At 43.7% G+C, this 13,404-nt stretch overlaps 1 protein-coding gene across 1 annotated transcript in view; it reads left to right on the top strand.

Annotated features, from left to right (window-relative positions):
• The window catches only part of LOC102448833 (ovostatin-like), a 72,069-nt gene that overhangs the window by 32,884 nt on the left and 25,781 nt on the right, over positions 1-13,404 (top strand). The window contains exons 17-18 of the mRNA XM_075902489.1: positions 1,397-1,511; positions 5,774-5,858. Coding sequence (XP_075758604.1) covers positions 1,397-1,511; positions 5,774-5,858 — 200 coding nt within the window. The remainder of the gene's footprint in view (positions 1-1,396; positions 1,512-5,773; positions 5,859-13,404) is intronic.

Raw genomic sequence — 13,404 nt, 5'->3', positions numbered from 1 at the left:
AGATTATGGCTTTTCAGCTTAGAAAAAGATATGACAGAAATCTATAAAATCATGAACTGTGTAGAGAAAGTGAATATGTAAGTATTACTTACACCCTTCACACAACACATAAATCAGGGGCTTTCTGATGAAATTCTAAATAGCAAGTTTAATACAAACAAGAAGAAGTGGGGGGTTTTCACACAGCACATAATTAACCTGTGGAACTCATTGTCAAAGGATGTTGTGATGACTAAAAATACAACTGCATTCTGAAAAGAAGTGGATCTGATGAAGGATAGGTCTATCAATGACTATTAGTCAGGATGGTCAGGGACACAGCTCAGTGCAGGGGAAAGCCCTAAATCTTCAACTGTCAGAAGGTAGCAGAAGATGGAACAGATCAGCTATAATTGCCCTGTTTTAATCATTCCCCCGAAGCTCTGGTAACGGCCAGTATTGGAGACAGGATATTGGGCAATATGAACCCAATATGGCCATTCTTCTGTTCTTACAAAAAAGAAAAAAGAAAAGGGAAAAGTGTGCAGCACACAAATGGAATGGGCAGGGAGATAGCTGTTGGTTCCAATTGTAGCTTCTATTTGTGCATATAACCACCCATAGATGCTCTAATAGTTAGTGGCTACTAGCAGGCTAATGCATTGTTGACTTCATGGTAACTAGGGCCTTGAGGAAGGAATTGGATGACAAAAGTAATGACCCGGATTGAAATCCGAGCCCCACGGAATCAATGAGAGTTTTGCCACTGATTGCAGTGAGCCCAGGATTTCATTCCTGGTATTAGCTCAGCAGGGCTGTTCCATGTCCGGGGGGTGGCAGGGAGGCAGTTTCAGCGAAATTTGTCACAGATTCTATTAAGGTTTCATGTATAGATGATTTTAAAAGATTGATAAATGATTAATTGATATTATTAAGCATGTGATGGACATGAGCAGTAAGTCATGTATGGTTATGAGAACCTCAGAAGAAGGTTCTTTAAGTGCTTAAAATCCAAGGTTACAAGCAATTTATTTACTTGTTTAACTCTAATAATTTATAACAACTAATTACAGTTTTATGAACACATTAATCATTTATTAATACAAATGCTTACTGATGTTGAATACAATGACAGAAGTGTGCAGTGATTTGGGAATGACTTGGGAATTAAAAGACTTAAGTTTGTCCAACTTTTTGCTCATCAATTACTATGCAACCAGCTCTGTTTCTCAGACAGCCCCATAATCTACGTTTATGCCATGCTTCCCTATGATACTGCAGTGTCCCTCTTGCAGAGGAAACATGTGGCATGAATGGACTGAACTGCTGCTAAGGAACAGTATGTGGGACAACTGAAGTTGTTTGGTTGTATATTCATACACAGTAATATAATTAATTGTTTTATTATTTTTTTAAGGATATGGGCTTAAAGGTGTTTACTAATTCTACAATACGGAAGCCAGTCCTCTGTCTGTATGATGACCGATGCTCGACATATTTCCGACGTAAAACTTCTTCTTCGGTGCAGGAAGGTAATATGTAAGGAATGAAAAGGGGGTGGCTTTGGAAATTGGAGAAAGTTTTTTGCCTTCCAGTTCCAATCTGCCTGTACCTCAACCATGTCTTCTGTGTGTATGAACTGGCCAATCCATGGCCCAGCTTCTAAAGGAACAAGTCTCCATGTCTGTGTGCCTCAGTGGGTGCCTCTTTGCTTTTTTTCTGAAATAAATGGCAAAAACACCTGCATGGAGTCTGATTCACAGTGGCTATGTCTAGACTACATCCCTTTTTCGTAAAAGGGATGTAAATTAGATGTATCACAATTGCTAATGAAGCGGGGATTTAAATCTCCCCCACTTCATTACCATAAAAATGGCTGCCGCTTTTTTTCGGCACGGAGCTTTGCCGGAGAAAAGCGCCAGTCTAGATGCTGATCTTGCGGAAAATAAAGCCTTTTCCGAAAGATCCCTTATCCCTTATTTCAAGAGGGATAAGGGATCTTTTGGAAAAGGCTTTATTTTTCGAAAGATCAGCGTCTAGACTGGTGCTTTTCTCTGGCAAAGCTCTGTGCCGAGAAAAAGCGGCAGCCATTTTTATGCTAATGAAGCAGGGGAGATTTAAATCCCTGCTTCATTAGCAATTGCGATATGTCTAATTTACATCCCTTTTATGAAAAAGGGATGTAATCTAGACATAGTCTTTGTGTACAGGGGAAATTAAGGCAACTTTGCAATGCTGCCTCTTTTCAGGAGACGATAAAGATTTCTAGGATTCTCTAGGGTAGATTCTAGTGTTCTTTGGTCCAGAGCCTATCCCAAGCTCATTACTGACTTAAAATCTGAGCAAGGAAGTCTCAGAAAATAGGATAGGGCCTTTAATAATGTAGATGCCATTCCCTGTAGTATTTAGCATTCACATGGCATTTTACAGTTCTGAGGCTCAAAGCATTTTGAAAAGTTTTATCCCTCTCTGTGTACCAGGAAGATGTGGAAGTACCACAGCTGAGCTATGGACAAATTAAATCATAGGGTTGGACGAGACCTCAGAAGGTCATTGAGTTCAACTCCATGACTAAAGCAGGATCAACCCCAATTTAATCATCCCAGCCAGGGCTTTGTCAAGGTGGGACTTAACAACCTCTAGGGATGGAGATTCCACCACCTCCCTAGTTACCTATTCCAATACTTCACCACCCTCTTAGGGTATGTCTACACTAGCCCCCTAGATCGATCTAGGGAGGCTAATGAGGGCGACCGAAATTGCAAATGAAGCACGGGATTTAAATATCCCGTGCTTCATATGCATGTTCCCGGCTGGTCGCCATTTTAGAAATTGACTAGCCCAGAGTAACTATCCGCGTCTACACGCAGCAGTGAAACGGGATTCCGAATTAAAGCCCTAAATCGAATTAGCTGGTATTCCTCCTGCAATGAGGTTTACCAGCTAATTCGATTTAGGGCTTTAATTCGGAATCCAGTTTCACTGCCATGTTTAGACAGATATTTAAATCACGCGCTTCATTTGCAATTTTGGTCGCCCTCATTAGCCTCCCCAGATCGATCTGGGGGGCTAGTGTAGACATATCCTTAGGGAAATACTTTTTCCTAATATCTAACCTAGACCTCCCCCACTGCAACTTGAGACCTTTGCTCCTCATTCTGTCATCTGTCACCACTGAGAACAACCTCTCTCCATCCTCTTTGAAAACCCTCTTCAGGAAGTTGAAAGCTGCTATCAAATCCTCCCTCACTCTTTTCTTCTGTAGACTAAATGAGCCCAAATGCCTCAGCCTCTCATAGGTCATGTGCTCCAGCCCCCTAATCATTTTGGTTGACTTCTGCTGGACCCTCTTCAATGCGTCCACATCCTTTCTGTAGTAGGGGGACCTAGAACTGAACACAATACTCCAGATGTGGCCTCTCCAGAGCCGAATAAAGGGGAATAACCACTTCTCTGGATCTGCTGGCAATGCTCCTCTTAATTCAACGTAATATGCCATTAGCCTTCTTGGCTACAAGGGCACACTATAGACTGTCATCCTTCTCATCCATTGTAATCCCCAGGTCCTTTTCTGCAGAACTGCTGCTTAGCCAGTCAGTCCCCAGCCTGTATCAGTGCTTGGGATTCTTCTGTCCAAAAGGCAGGACTCTCCACCTCTCCTTGTTAAACCTCATCAGATTCTTTTGGGCCAACCCTCCAATTTGTCTAGGTCAATCTGGACCCTATCCCTGCTCTCCAGCATCCTGGTCATTAATAAAGATGTTGAACAAAACTGGCTCCAGAACCAACCCTTGGGTCACTCCAATTGTTACAGATCGCCAACCAGGCATGGAGGCTATGATCACTACCATGGAGCCCACTAAACTAGCCAGCTTTCTATCCACCGTACCGTCCATTATTAGATCAATTTTTTTTTATTTTGCTGGCAAGAATACTGTGGAACACTGTATCAAAAGCTTTTCTAAAGTCAAAGTGTGTCATGTCCACTGTCTTCTCCATGTCTACAGAGCCAGTTAACTCATCATAGAAGGCAACCAGATTGGCCAGGCACGATTTGCCTTTGGTGAATCCATGTTGCCCATTAAGTCCCTTATGACCCAAGAAACCCTACACCTTGGCAGGAGGTAAAAGCAGGTGACCCCTGTAGTCCCTTCTAAGCTAGAGTTCTATGATTCTGTCACTTGTTCAATACAACAAGTAGGTCAGTGTCAGAGCTGAGAACAGGACATAGAGATCCACTTCCAGTTCTGTGCTTTAACCAACTGAAACACAGTAGCCCTCCCATGAGGATGATAGTCAGAGGCAATTATGAGTCACTGTCTCATTTCTAAATACTGTACTGATCAGAGTCTTAGATAGGTCCCATTGGGTCTTGGTAGGGAATGCAGGGCCAGAAGTCATCTCTACATCCCTTGCCTCACGTTTTGCTACAGGGCCTGGTTTAGATCACAGGAAATATGTCTCTCCAATTACTCTAACTAGCCAGTGGACATGGCTAATTTTCCAACAGGAAAAAAACGGAAAATACTTTCCAAACCTTCCTGTTTCCCAACTAGAAACCAATGAAAAGATTTCAGAAATTGGGGGAAACCATTGCAACTTGGAAAGTAGAAAGTAGTTTCCCCCCTCCCATACTTACTTTTTTTCTTGCAGGAAAATTCTAAAAAAATAAGCATTTCCTTAGTAAGAGAAATCCCATAGGGAAGAAACCCTGTATTGCCTCAACTCAGACATGCTCAGTGGATTCCAGGCACATCCCATTAGATATTGTTACCCATCCCACCTTATATGACACTTTTACCATAAATACAACTCCTTTCTTTGGCTCTAGGTGGCAGAATGACTAAAAATGGTGTGATAACATCAATTCGAAAATTCTTCCCGGAGACCTGGATTTGGGATGAAGTTTCCACTGAGTGAGTGGAACGAGGTGTACAGATAGTTCGGAATGGCTTGCTAGTTCGAACTATCTAGCCCGTGCTGCGTGTAGCCGCGCGGCACTGGGTTCGAACAAGCCGGCATTTAAAAATGGCGCCGGCCGGCTTATGCAAATGAAGCCCGGGAAATTCAAATCCCGGGCTTCATTTGCAAGTGCGGTATGCCTACATTACCCCGCTAGTTCGAACTAGCGGGGTAGTGTAGACATACCCTAGGTGTCAGAGCTGAGAACAGGACATAGAGATCCACTTCCAGTTCTGTGCTTTAACCAACTGAAACACAGTAGCCCCCCCATGGGGATGATAGTCAGAGGCAATTATGAGTCACTGTCTCACTTCTAAATACTGATCAGAGTCTTAGATAGGTCCCATTGGTGAGGAATTGGTAGGTCTTCGTAGAGAATGCAGGGCCAGAAGTCATCTCTCCATCCCTTGCCTCACTTTTTGCTACAGAACAGGGCCTGGTTTAGATCACAGGAAATATGTCTCTCCAATTACTCTGACTAGCCAGTGAACATGGCTAATTTTCCAACAGGAAAAAAATGGAAAATACTTTCCAAACCTTCCTGTTTTCCAACTAGAAACCAATGAAAAGATTGCAGAAATGGGGAAAACCATTGCAAGTTGGAAAGTAGAAAATAGTTTCCCCCCTTCCCAAACTTGCTTACTTTTTTTCTTGCAGGAAAATTCTAAAAAAAATATTTCCTTAGTAAGAGAAATCCCATAGGTAAGAAACCCTGTATTGCCTCAACTCAAACATCCTCAATGGATTCCAGGCACATCCCATTAGATATTGTTACCCATCCCACCCTATATGACACTTTTACCATAAATACAACTCCTTTCTTTGGCTCTAGATGACATAATGGCTCAAAATCGTGTGATAACGACAATTCGAAAATTCTTCCCGGAGACCTGGATTTGGGATGAAGTTTCCACTGAGTGAGTGTTCTTCTGTTCTCTCATTGTCTATTTGTAAAATCAACACAGGTTATTTGGGGTTGGATGAACCTTTGCTGGCCTGTCCAACCAAGTTTGCCATCCAATGAAAGTGATCATGAATTATCATAATCATTATGAGATTCCTATGAAACAGGAGGGGTAGCGAGATTGGCAAAAGGAGTTGGAAAGATGCAGAAAGCTCTCGCATGAGGGGAAGGACCTCATGGAACAGTGTTTGACTTCAGATCCTGCTTAGACAGCAATGTACAGAACTTAGCTGATCATCTTGCAAGGGCTGGACGTTCCCATTCCAGTTCTCTAATTCAAATGCAACGTCTGTGACCCTCAGTTCTGTCGTCACTCTAATGGCTGCACAGTCCACTGTGAGCTGTCTTGTAGTCTTGTGTTTACATTCCAAGACATTATAAAACTACTAATGGTGGTTTGTAACCTGTCCTTTAAATCAGTGTCTATATCAAATCACTAGAGCACAGCTAATGTGACACCAATATTTAAAAAGGGCTCTAGGGATGATCCAGGCAATTATAGGCCTGTAAGTCTAACATCAGTACTAGGCAAATGAGCTGAAACTCTAGTGAAGAACAGAATGGTCAGACACAGAGATGAGCATAGTTTGTTGGGGGAAATGCCAACATGGTTTCTGTGAAGGGAAATCACACCTCACTAATCTACTAGAGTTCTTTAAGGGGGTTAACAAGCAGACAATCCCAAGGGTCATTATCAGTGTAGCTGTTACCGTTCACCCTCAACAGAAAGAGTTGTGGATGGCTTTGTGTGGCCTTTACCACAGTTTGGATCTCAGGGTCCAGTGCCTATCCTGTGGTAGAGGGCAACAGAGTCTCACTGGCGACCTCCAAAAGGGAAGGGGAAGAGGAGGCTGAGGTCTCAGAGACTGCTGCCTTTGTAACAAGCTCTGATTAGGTGAATCAGCAGCAAACACGTCATTTCCCCTAACAGGTTCAAGGTTAATAAGGGTACGTCTACACTACATCACTATTTCAAATTAACTTAATTCAAAATAGTTAATTTGAATTAAACTAATTCGAAATAACACATCTATACACAAAAACTATTTTGAAATAGCGTTTTGCTATTTCGAAATAGTGCATCCACACTGAGTGGACCCTGAACCGAAGTTAAGGCTGGCCGGAACCAGTGCCGGCAGGGCACCGGGTTAGGGTTTAGTGTTTGGGGCTGCTGCCTGTGGCTAACTGAGTGCCGTGCTTAAAGGGATCCTACCCACACCCCGGACAGACAGTTCTCAGGGTTCCCCGCTTGCTTGTCTGCCTCGATGAGGGACAGCAAAGCAGTCCTGTCTTGGAGTGCCCTGAGTGCCCACACTCAGGACACCACAGCACTCGGCCACATGGAGCCAGAGCTGCCATCAGTCCGGCTGCACTTGCTACAGACTGCCATCCAGGGTGTCCATCATCCATTGGGGTGCTGTCAGGATCCAGGAGGCCCTGAGGGAGAGTGTTCAGCCCTCAGAGCCCTCAGAGCCTCCCCGGTCCTCCCCACTGGGGGCTCGTGCCCCATTCTTTCCTCATGTCCTTCCACTTACCCCTCCCTAGCCCCCCTTCCTGATGTCAAATAAAAGACACATATGTTCAAAAAAAGAAACTGGGTTTATTGAACCAAACTGAGGGGAGGGGAGAATTGACCTCTGGGGAGACTGAGAAAAGGAGGTGGGAGAGGGAAAGAGAGAGGGTGAGAGAGGGGAGGGGGAAACCTGGAAGGAGGAAGCTGGAAGGGGGAAGCAAGGGGAAGAAGGGGGAGGGGAAGCTCAGGGCTCAGGCTTGGGGTTCTCGACAACTTGACTTTCATGATAACCTGTTCCTGGGTTCACATGTGGCCAGGCTGGCAGCTATCCTGCCATAGGTGGCCACATTCCTCTGTCTAGTGCGGAGATCATGGACATTGGGGGCATCCCCCCAAACCTGAATAAGATCCATGATCTCCACCCTAGACCAGGAAGGCACCCGCCTGCTCCAGCACCTGTCAGGTTCCTGGGAGCTGGCAGACTGCTCCTGGGGAGCGGTGGAGGGCTGGCTGCCAATGGATTTCTGGCTCATGTTTTGGGGCCACTGGGTCAGGGGCCCCGGTGGCCACTGCTGGCTCTGGGTTGGCAGGCTTGGAGCTGGCACAGGCACTGTGGCCAGGGTCTACCCCTTTAATGTCTCCGGGGCTCAGGGAGAGGAGAGTAAGTTTTCCTGATTGTGCCCAGAGTGGCCAGCAGGGCTCTCTGGGAGGGGCTGGAGGCCCTCTCTTTCGAATTAAGTGTCTACACAGCACTTAATTCAAAATAGCTATTTCGAATTTGGTGTTACTCCTCATAGAATGAGGTTTACCAAATTCGAAATAAGAGCTCCGCTATTTCGAATTTATTTTGAAATAGTGGTATGGCTGTGTAGATGCTATTGAAATAAATTTGAAATAACTACTGCTATTTCAAATTAACTTTGTAGTATAGACACACCCTCAGAGACTCTGCAAACCACAGGAGGAGAGGTGCAACCTCCCCATCTAGACTCATAGGTTATGTCTACACTACCACCCTAGTTCGAACTAGGGTGGTAATGTAGGCAACCGGAGTTGCAAATGAAGCCCGGGATTTGAATTTCCCGGGTTTCATTTGCATAAAGCCGGGCGCCACCATTTTTAAATGTCCGTAGTGCGGACTCCGTGCCGTGCGGTTACACGCAGCACGGACTAGGTAGTTCAGACTAGGCTTCCTAGTCCGAACTACTGTTACTCCTCGTGAAGCCTAGTCCGAACTACCTAGTCCGTGCTGCGTGTAGCCGCGTGGCACTGAGTCTGCACTAGCGGACATTTAAAAATGGCGGCGCCCGGCTTTATGCAAATGAAACCCGGGAAATTCAAATCCCGGGCTTCATTTGCAACTCCGGTTGCCTACATTACCACCCTTGTTCGAACTAGGGTGGTAGTGTAGACATACCCATAGACTTTAAGGTCAGAAGGGACCATTATGATCATCTAATCTGACCCCCTGTACAGTGCAGGCAACAGAATCTCACCCACCCCTCCCAGAATAATCCTCTCACCTATATCTCAGATATTGAAGCCTTCAAATACTTTGAAGACCCCAAGTTGCAGAGAATCTTCTAGCTGTGATCTGTACCCCATGCTACAGAGGAAGGCGAAAATCCTCCAGGGCCTCTGCCAATCTACCCTGGAGGAAAATTCCTTCCCGACCCCAAATATGGCGATCAGCTAAATCCTGAGCATGTGGGCAAGACTCATCAGCCAGACACCCAGAAAGTTCTCTATAGTAATTCCTATCATCCCTTCATTGACCTATTCCCACTGATAATGAATGGTCAATTAGTTACCAAGATCATGTTATCTCATCAAACCATCCCCTTCATAAACCCATCTAGTTTAATCTTGAAACCAGATAGATCTTTTGCCCCCACTACTTCCCTTGGAAGGCCGTTCCAGAACCTCACTCCTCTAATGGTTAGAAACCTTTGTCTAATCTCAAGTCTAAACTTCCTACTAGCCATTTTATATCCATTTGTTCTTGTATCCACATTGGTATTAAGCTTAAATAATTCCTCTCCCTCTCCCTCCCTGGTGTTTATCCCTCTAATATATTTAAAAAGTGTAATCATGTCCCCCCTCAGCCTTCTTTTGGTTAAGGTAAACAAGCCAAGCTCCTTGAGTCTCCTTTCATAAGACAGGTTTTCCATTCCTCGGATCATCCTAGTGGCCCTTCTTTGTACCTGTTCCAGTTTGAATTCATCCTTCTTAAACATGGGAGACCAGAACTGCACACAGTATTCCAAACGGGGTCTCACCAATGCCTTATACAATGGCACTAACACCTCCTTATCCCTACTGGAAATACCTCGTCTAATACATCCCTAGATCGTATTAGCCCTTTTCACGGCCATGTCACAATGGCGGCTCATAGTCATTCTATAATCAACCAGGACTCCAAGGTCCTTCCCTCTCCGTTACTTCCAACTGATGTGTCCCCAGCTTATAACTAAAATTCTTGTTATTAATCCCTAAATGCATAACCTTACACTTCTCACTATTAAATTTCATCCTATTGCTATCACTCCAATTTACAAGATCATCCAGATCTTCCTGTATGATATTCCTATCTTTTTCTGAATTGGCAATAGCTCCCAACTTTGTGTCATCCACAAATTTTATTAGGACACTTCCACTTTTGGTGCCAAGGTCAGCGATAAAAAGATTAAATAAAATTGGCCCCAAAACTGATCCCTGAGGAACTCCACTAGTAACCTTCCTCCAACCCGGCAATTCACCTTTCAATATGACCCACTGTAGTCTCCCCTTTAACCAGTTGCTTATCCACCTCTCAACTTTCATATTAATCCCTATCTTTTCCAATTTAACCAATAATTCCCCACGTGGTACTGTATCAAATGCCTTACTAAAGTTGAGGTAGATTAGATCCACAGCATTTCCTTTATCTAAAAAATCTGTTACTTTCTCAAAAAAGGAGATCAGGTTGGTTTGGCACGATCTACCTTTTGTAAAACCATGTTGTAATTTGTCCCAATTGCCATTAGCCTCAATGTCTCTAACTACTTTCTCCTTCAAAATTTTTTCCAGGATCTTACATACTACAGATGTCAAACTAACAGGCCTATAGTTACCCCGGTCGCTTTTTTCCCTTTCTTAAAAATCGGAACTATATTAGCAATTCTCCAGTCAAATGGTACAACCCCTGGCTACGTCTACACTGGCCCCTTCTTCGGAAGGGGCATGCTAATTTTGAACTTGGGAATAGGGAAATCCGCGGGGGATTTAAATATCCCCCGCGGAATTTAAATAAACATGGCCGCCGCTTTTTTTCCGGCTTGGGGAAAAGCCGGAAAAAAGCATCTAGACTGGCACGATCCTCCGGAATAAAGCCCTTTTCCGGAGGATCTCTTGAAAGTAGGAATAAGAGATCCTCCGGAAAAGGGCTTTATTCCGGAGGATCGCGCCAGTCTAGACGCTTTCTTCCGGCTTTTCCCCAAGCCGGGAAAAAAGCGGCGGCCATGTTTATTTAAATTCCGCGGGGGATATTTAAATCCCCCGCGGATTTCCCTATTCCCAAGTTCAAAATTAGCATGCCCCTTCCGAAGAAGGGGCCAGTGTAGACGTAGCCCCTGAATTTAGAGATTTATTAAAAATGTTTGCTAATGGACTTGCAAGTTCATGTGCCAGTTCCTTTAATATTCTTGGATGATGATTATCTGGGCCCCCTGATTTACTCCCATTTAGCTGTTCAAGTTTGGCTTTTACCTCGGATATGGTAATATCTACCTCCATATCTTTAGTCCCATTTGTTAAGTTACCATTATCCCTAAGCTCTTCATTAGCCTAATTAAAGACTGAAGCAAAGTATTTGTTCAAATATTGGGTCATTCCTAGATTATCCTTAACCTCCACTCCATCCTTAGTAATTAGCGGTCCTACTTCTTTTTTTGTTTTTTCCTATTTATATGGCTATAAAACCTTTTACTATTGGTTTTAATTCCCTTTGCAAGGTCCAACTCTTTTAATTCCCTTTGCAAGGTCCGACTTTTAGCCTCTCTCACTTTGTCCCTACATGCTCTAACCTCAATAAAGTAGCTTTCTTTACTGATTCCTCCCATTTTCCACTCCTTATATGCTTTCTGCTTTTTCTTAATTACCTCTCTGAGATGCTTGCTCATCCAGCTTGGTCTAACACACCTGCCTATAATTTTTTTCCCTTTTCTAGGGATACAGGCTTCTGACAGCTTCTGCAACTTTAACTTAAAATAATTCCAGGCCTCCTCCACTTTAAGATCCATAATTTCTTTAGTCCAATCAACTTCCCTAACTAATTTCCTTAATTTATTAAAGTTAGCACTTTTGAAATAAAAAACCCTAGTCTCAGATTTATTTTTGTTTATCCTTCCATTTAATTTGAACTGAATTAGCTCATGATCACTCGAGCCAAGGTTGTCCCCTACAACCATTTCATCTATGAGGTCCTCGCTACTCACCAAAACCAAATCTAAAATAGCATCCCCCCTTGTTGGTTCAGCAACTACTTGATGAAGGAATTCATCAGCTATTACATCTAGGAAAATCTGAGCCCTATTATTATTACTAGCACTTGTTCTCCAGTCTATATCTGGAAAATTGAAATCTCCCATGATTATGCAGTTTCCATGAGTATTTACTTCATTAAAAACATTAAAGAGGTCTCTATCCATATCCAAATTGCATCCTGGTGGTCTATAACACACCCCAAGCACTATCCCAGGGGAGGATCTGATAGTTTTCTTCCCCAATGTGATTTTTGCCCAAACAGACTCTGTCTTCTCCATTCCATCACTTTTTATTTCTTTACAATCTACCTCATCTTTGATATACAATGCGACTCCACCACCTTTACCCTTATTTCTGTCTTTCCTAAACAGCACATACCCTTCAATACCTGTACTCCAGTCATGCCTAGTATTCCACCATGTTTCTGTTATTCCTATAATATCTGGTTTCACTTCCTGGACCAATAGCTCTAGTTCCTCCTTTTTGTTACCTAGGCTCCTCGCATTGGTGTACAAACATCTTAATTTTTGCTGTTTGGCCTCATTCACATTCTTTACCCAATTTGGTACGGACGTTATACCTCCAATATAACCTATTAGACTAGTATCCACCCCACCCTTCTTCATGTTCATTCTCCTACCCCCAGCTATATCCTTTCTTACTTCATTTTCCTCCCTCTCAGTGTTAAAATCTGGCGTAGAGATTACCTGGGCATCTCCCAACCATCTCCCCCAAATTCCTAGTTTAAAGCTCTCTTAATCAGTTGAGCCAGCCTACATCCTAGAAGTCTATTTCCCTCCCTACTTAGGTGAAGTCCATCCCGAGAGAACAGTCCTCTGTCCATAAATGCCTCCCAGTGACCATACATCCCAAAGCCCTCCTTATAGCACCACTGCCTAAGCCATCTATTGATCATCATAATCCTGTCACATCTTAGTTGCCCTTCTCTAGGAACAGGCAGAATCCCACTAAAGATCACCTGAGCCTCAATTTCCTTGAGCGTCCTCCCCAGCCTAGCATAGTCTCCCTTAATTCGTTCCAGCGAGAATCTAACCGTATCATTTGTTCCTACATGAAGGATGATCAATGGATTCCTTCCTGCTCCCTTAATAATCCTCTTCAACCTCAGTTCCACATCTCGTATCTTAGCACCTGGCAGACAGCACATCCTTCTATTCTCTGGATCAGCTCTGGTTACAGGCCTGTCTATTCTTCTCAATAAGGAGTCCCCAATCACATAGACCTGCCTTTTCCTAGTGACAGTGCAATTCTCTGGTCTATCTCTTGCTTCCTCTGGCTGCAAGTCCTTGCCATTCATGTTTTCCCTTGTAATCCTCTTCCACCCACGCTGTATCCTCCTGATGCTCATTATTGGTGTTGTCCCCATTAACTCTTCCCCTTTATCTATGGGACTAGCCACTCTTCTCTTCTTCCTCACCCTTCCATCTTCATTATCTGCCTG

This window comes from Pelodiscus sinensis, chromosome 1 (assembly GCF_049634645.1).
Source record: "Pelodiscus sinensis isolate JC-2024 chromosome 1, ASM4963464v1, whole genome shotgun sequence".
Classification (NCBI taxonomy): domain Eukaryota; kingdom Metazoa; phylum Chordata; order Testudines; family Trionychidae; genus Pelodiscus; species Pelodiscus sinensis.
This window is presented reverse-complemented; position numbering and strand designations above follow the sequence as displayed.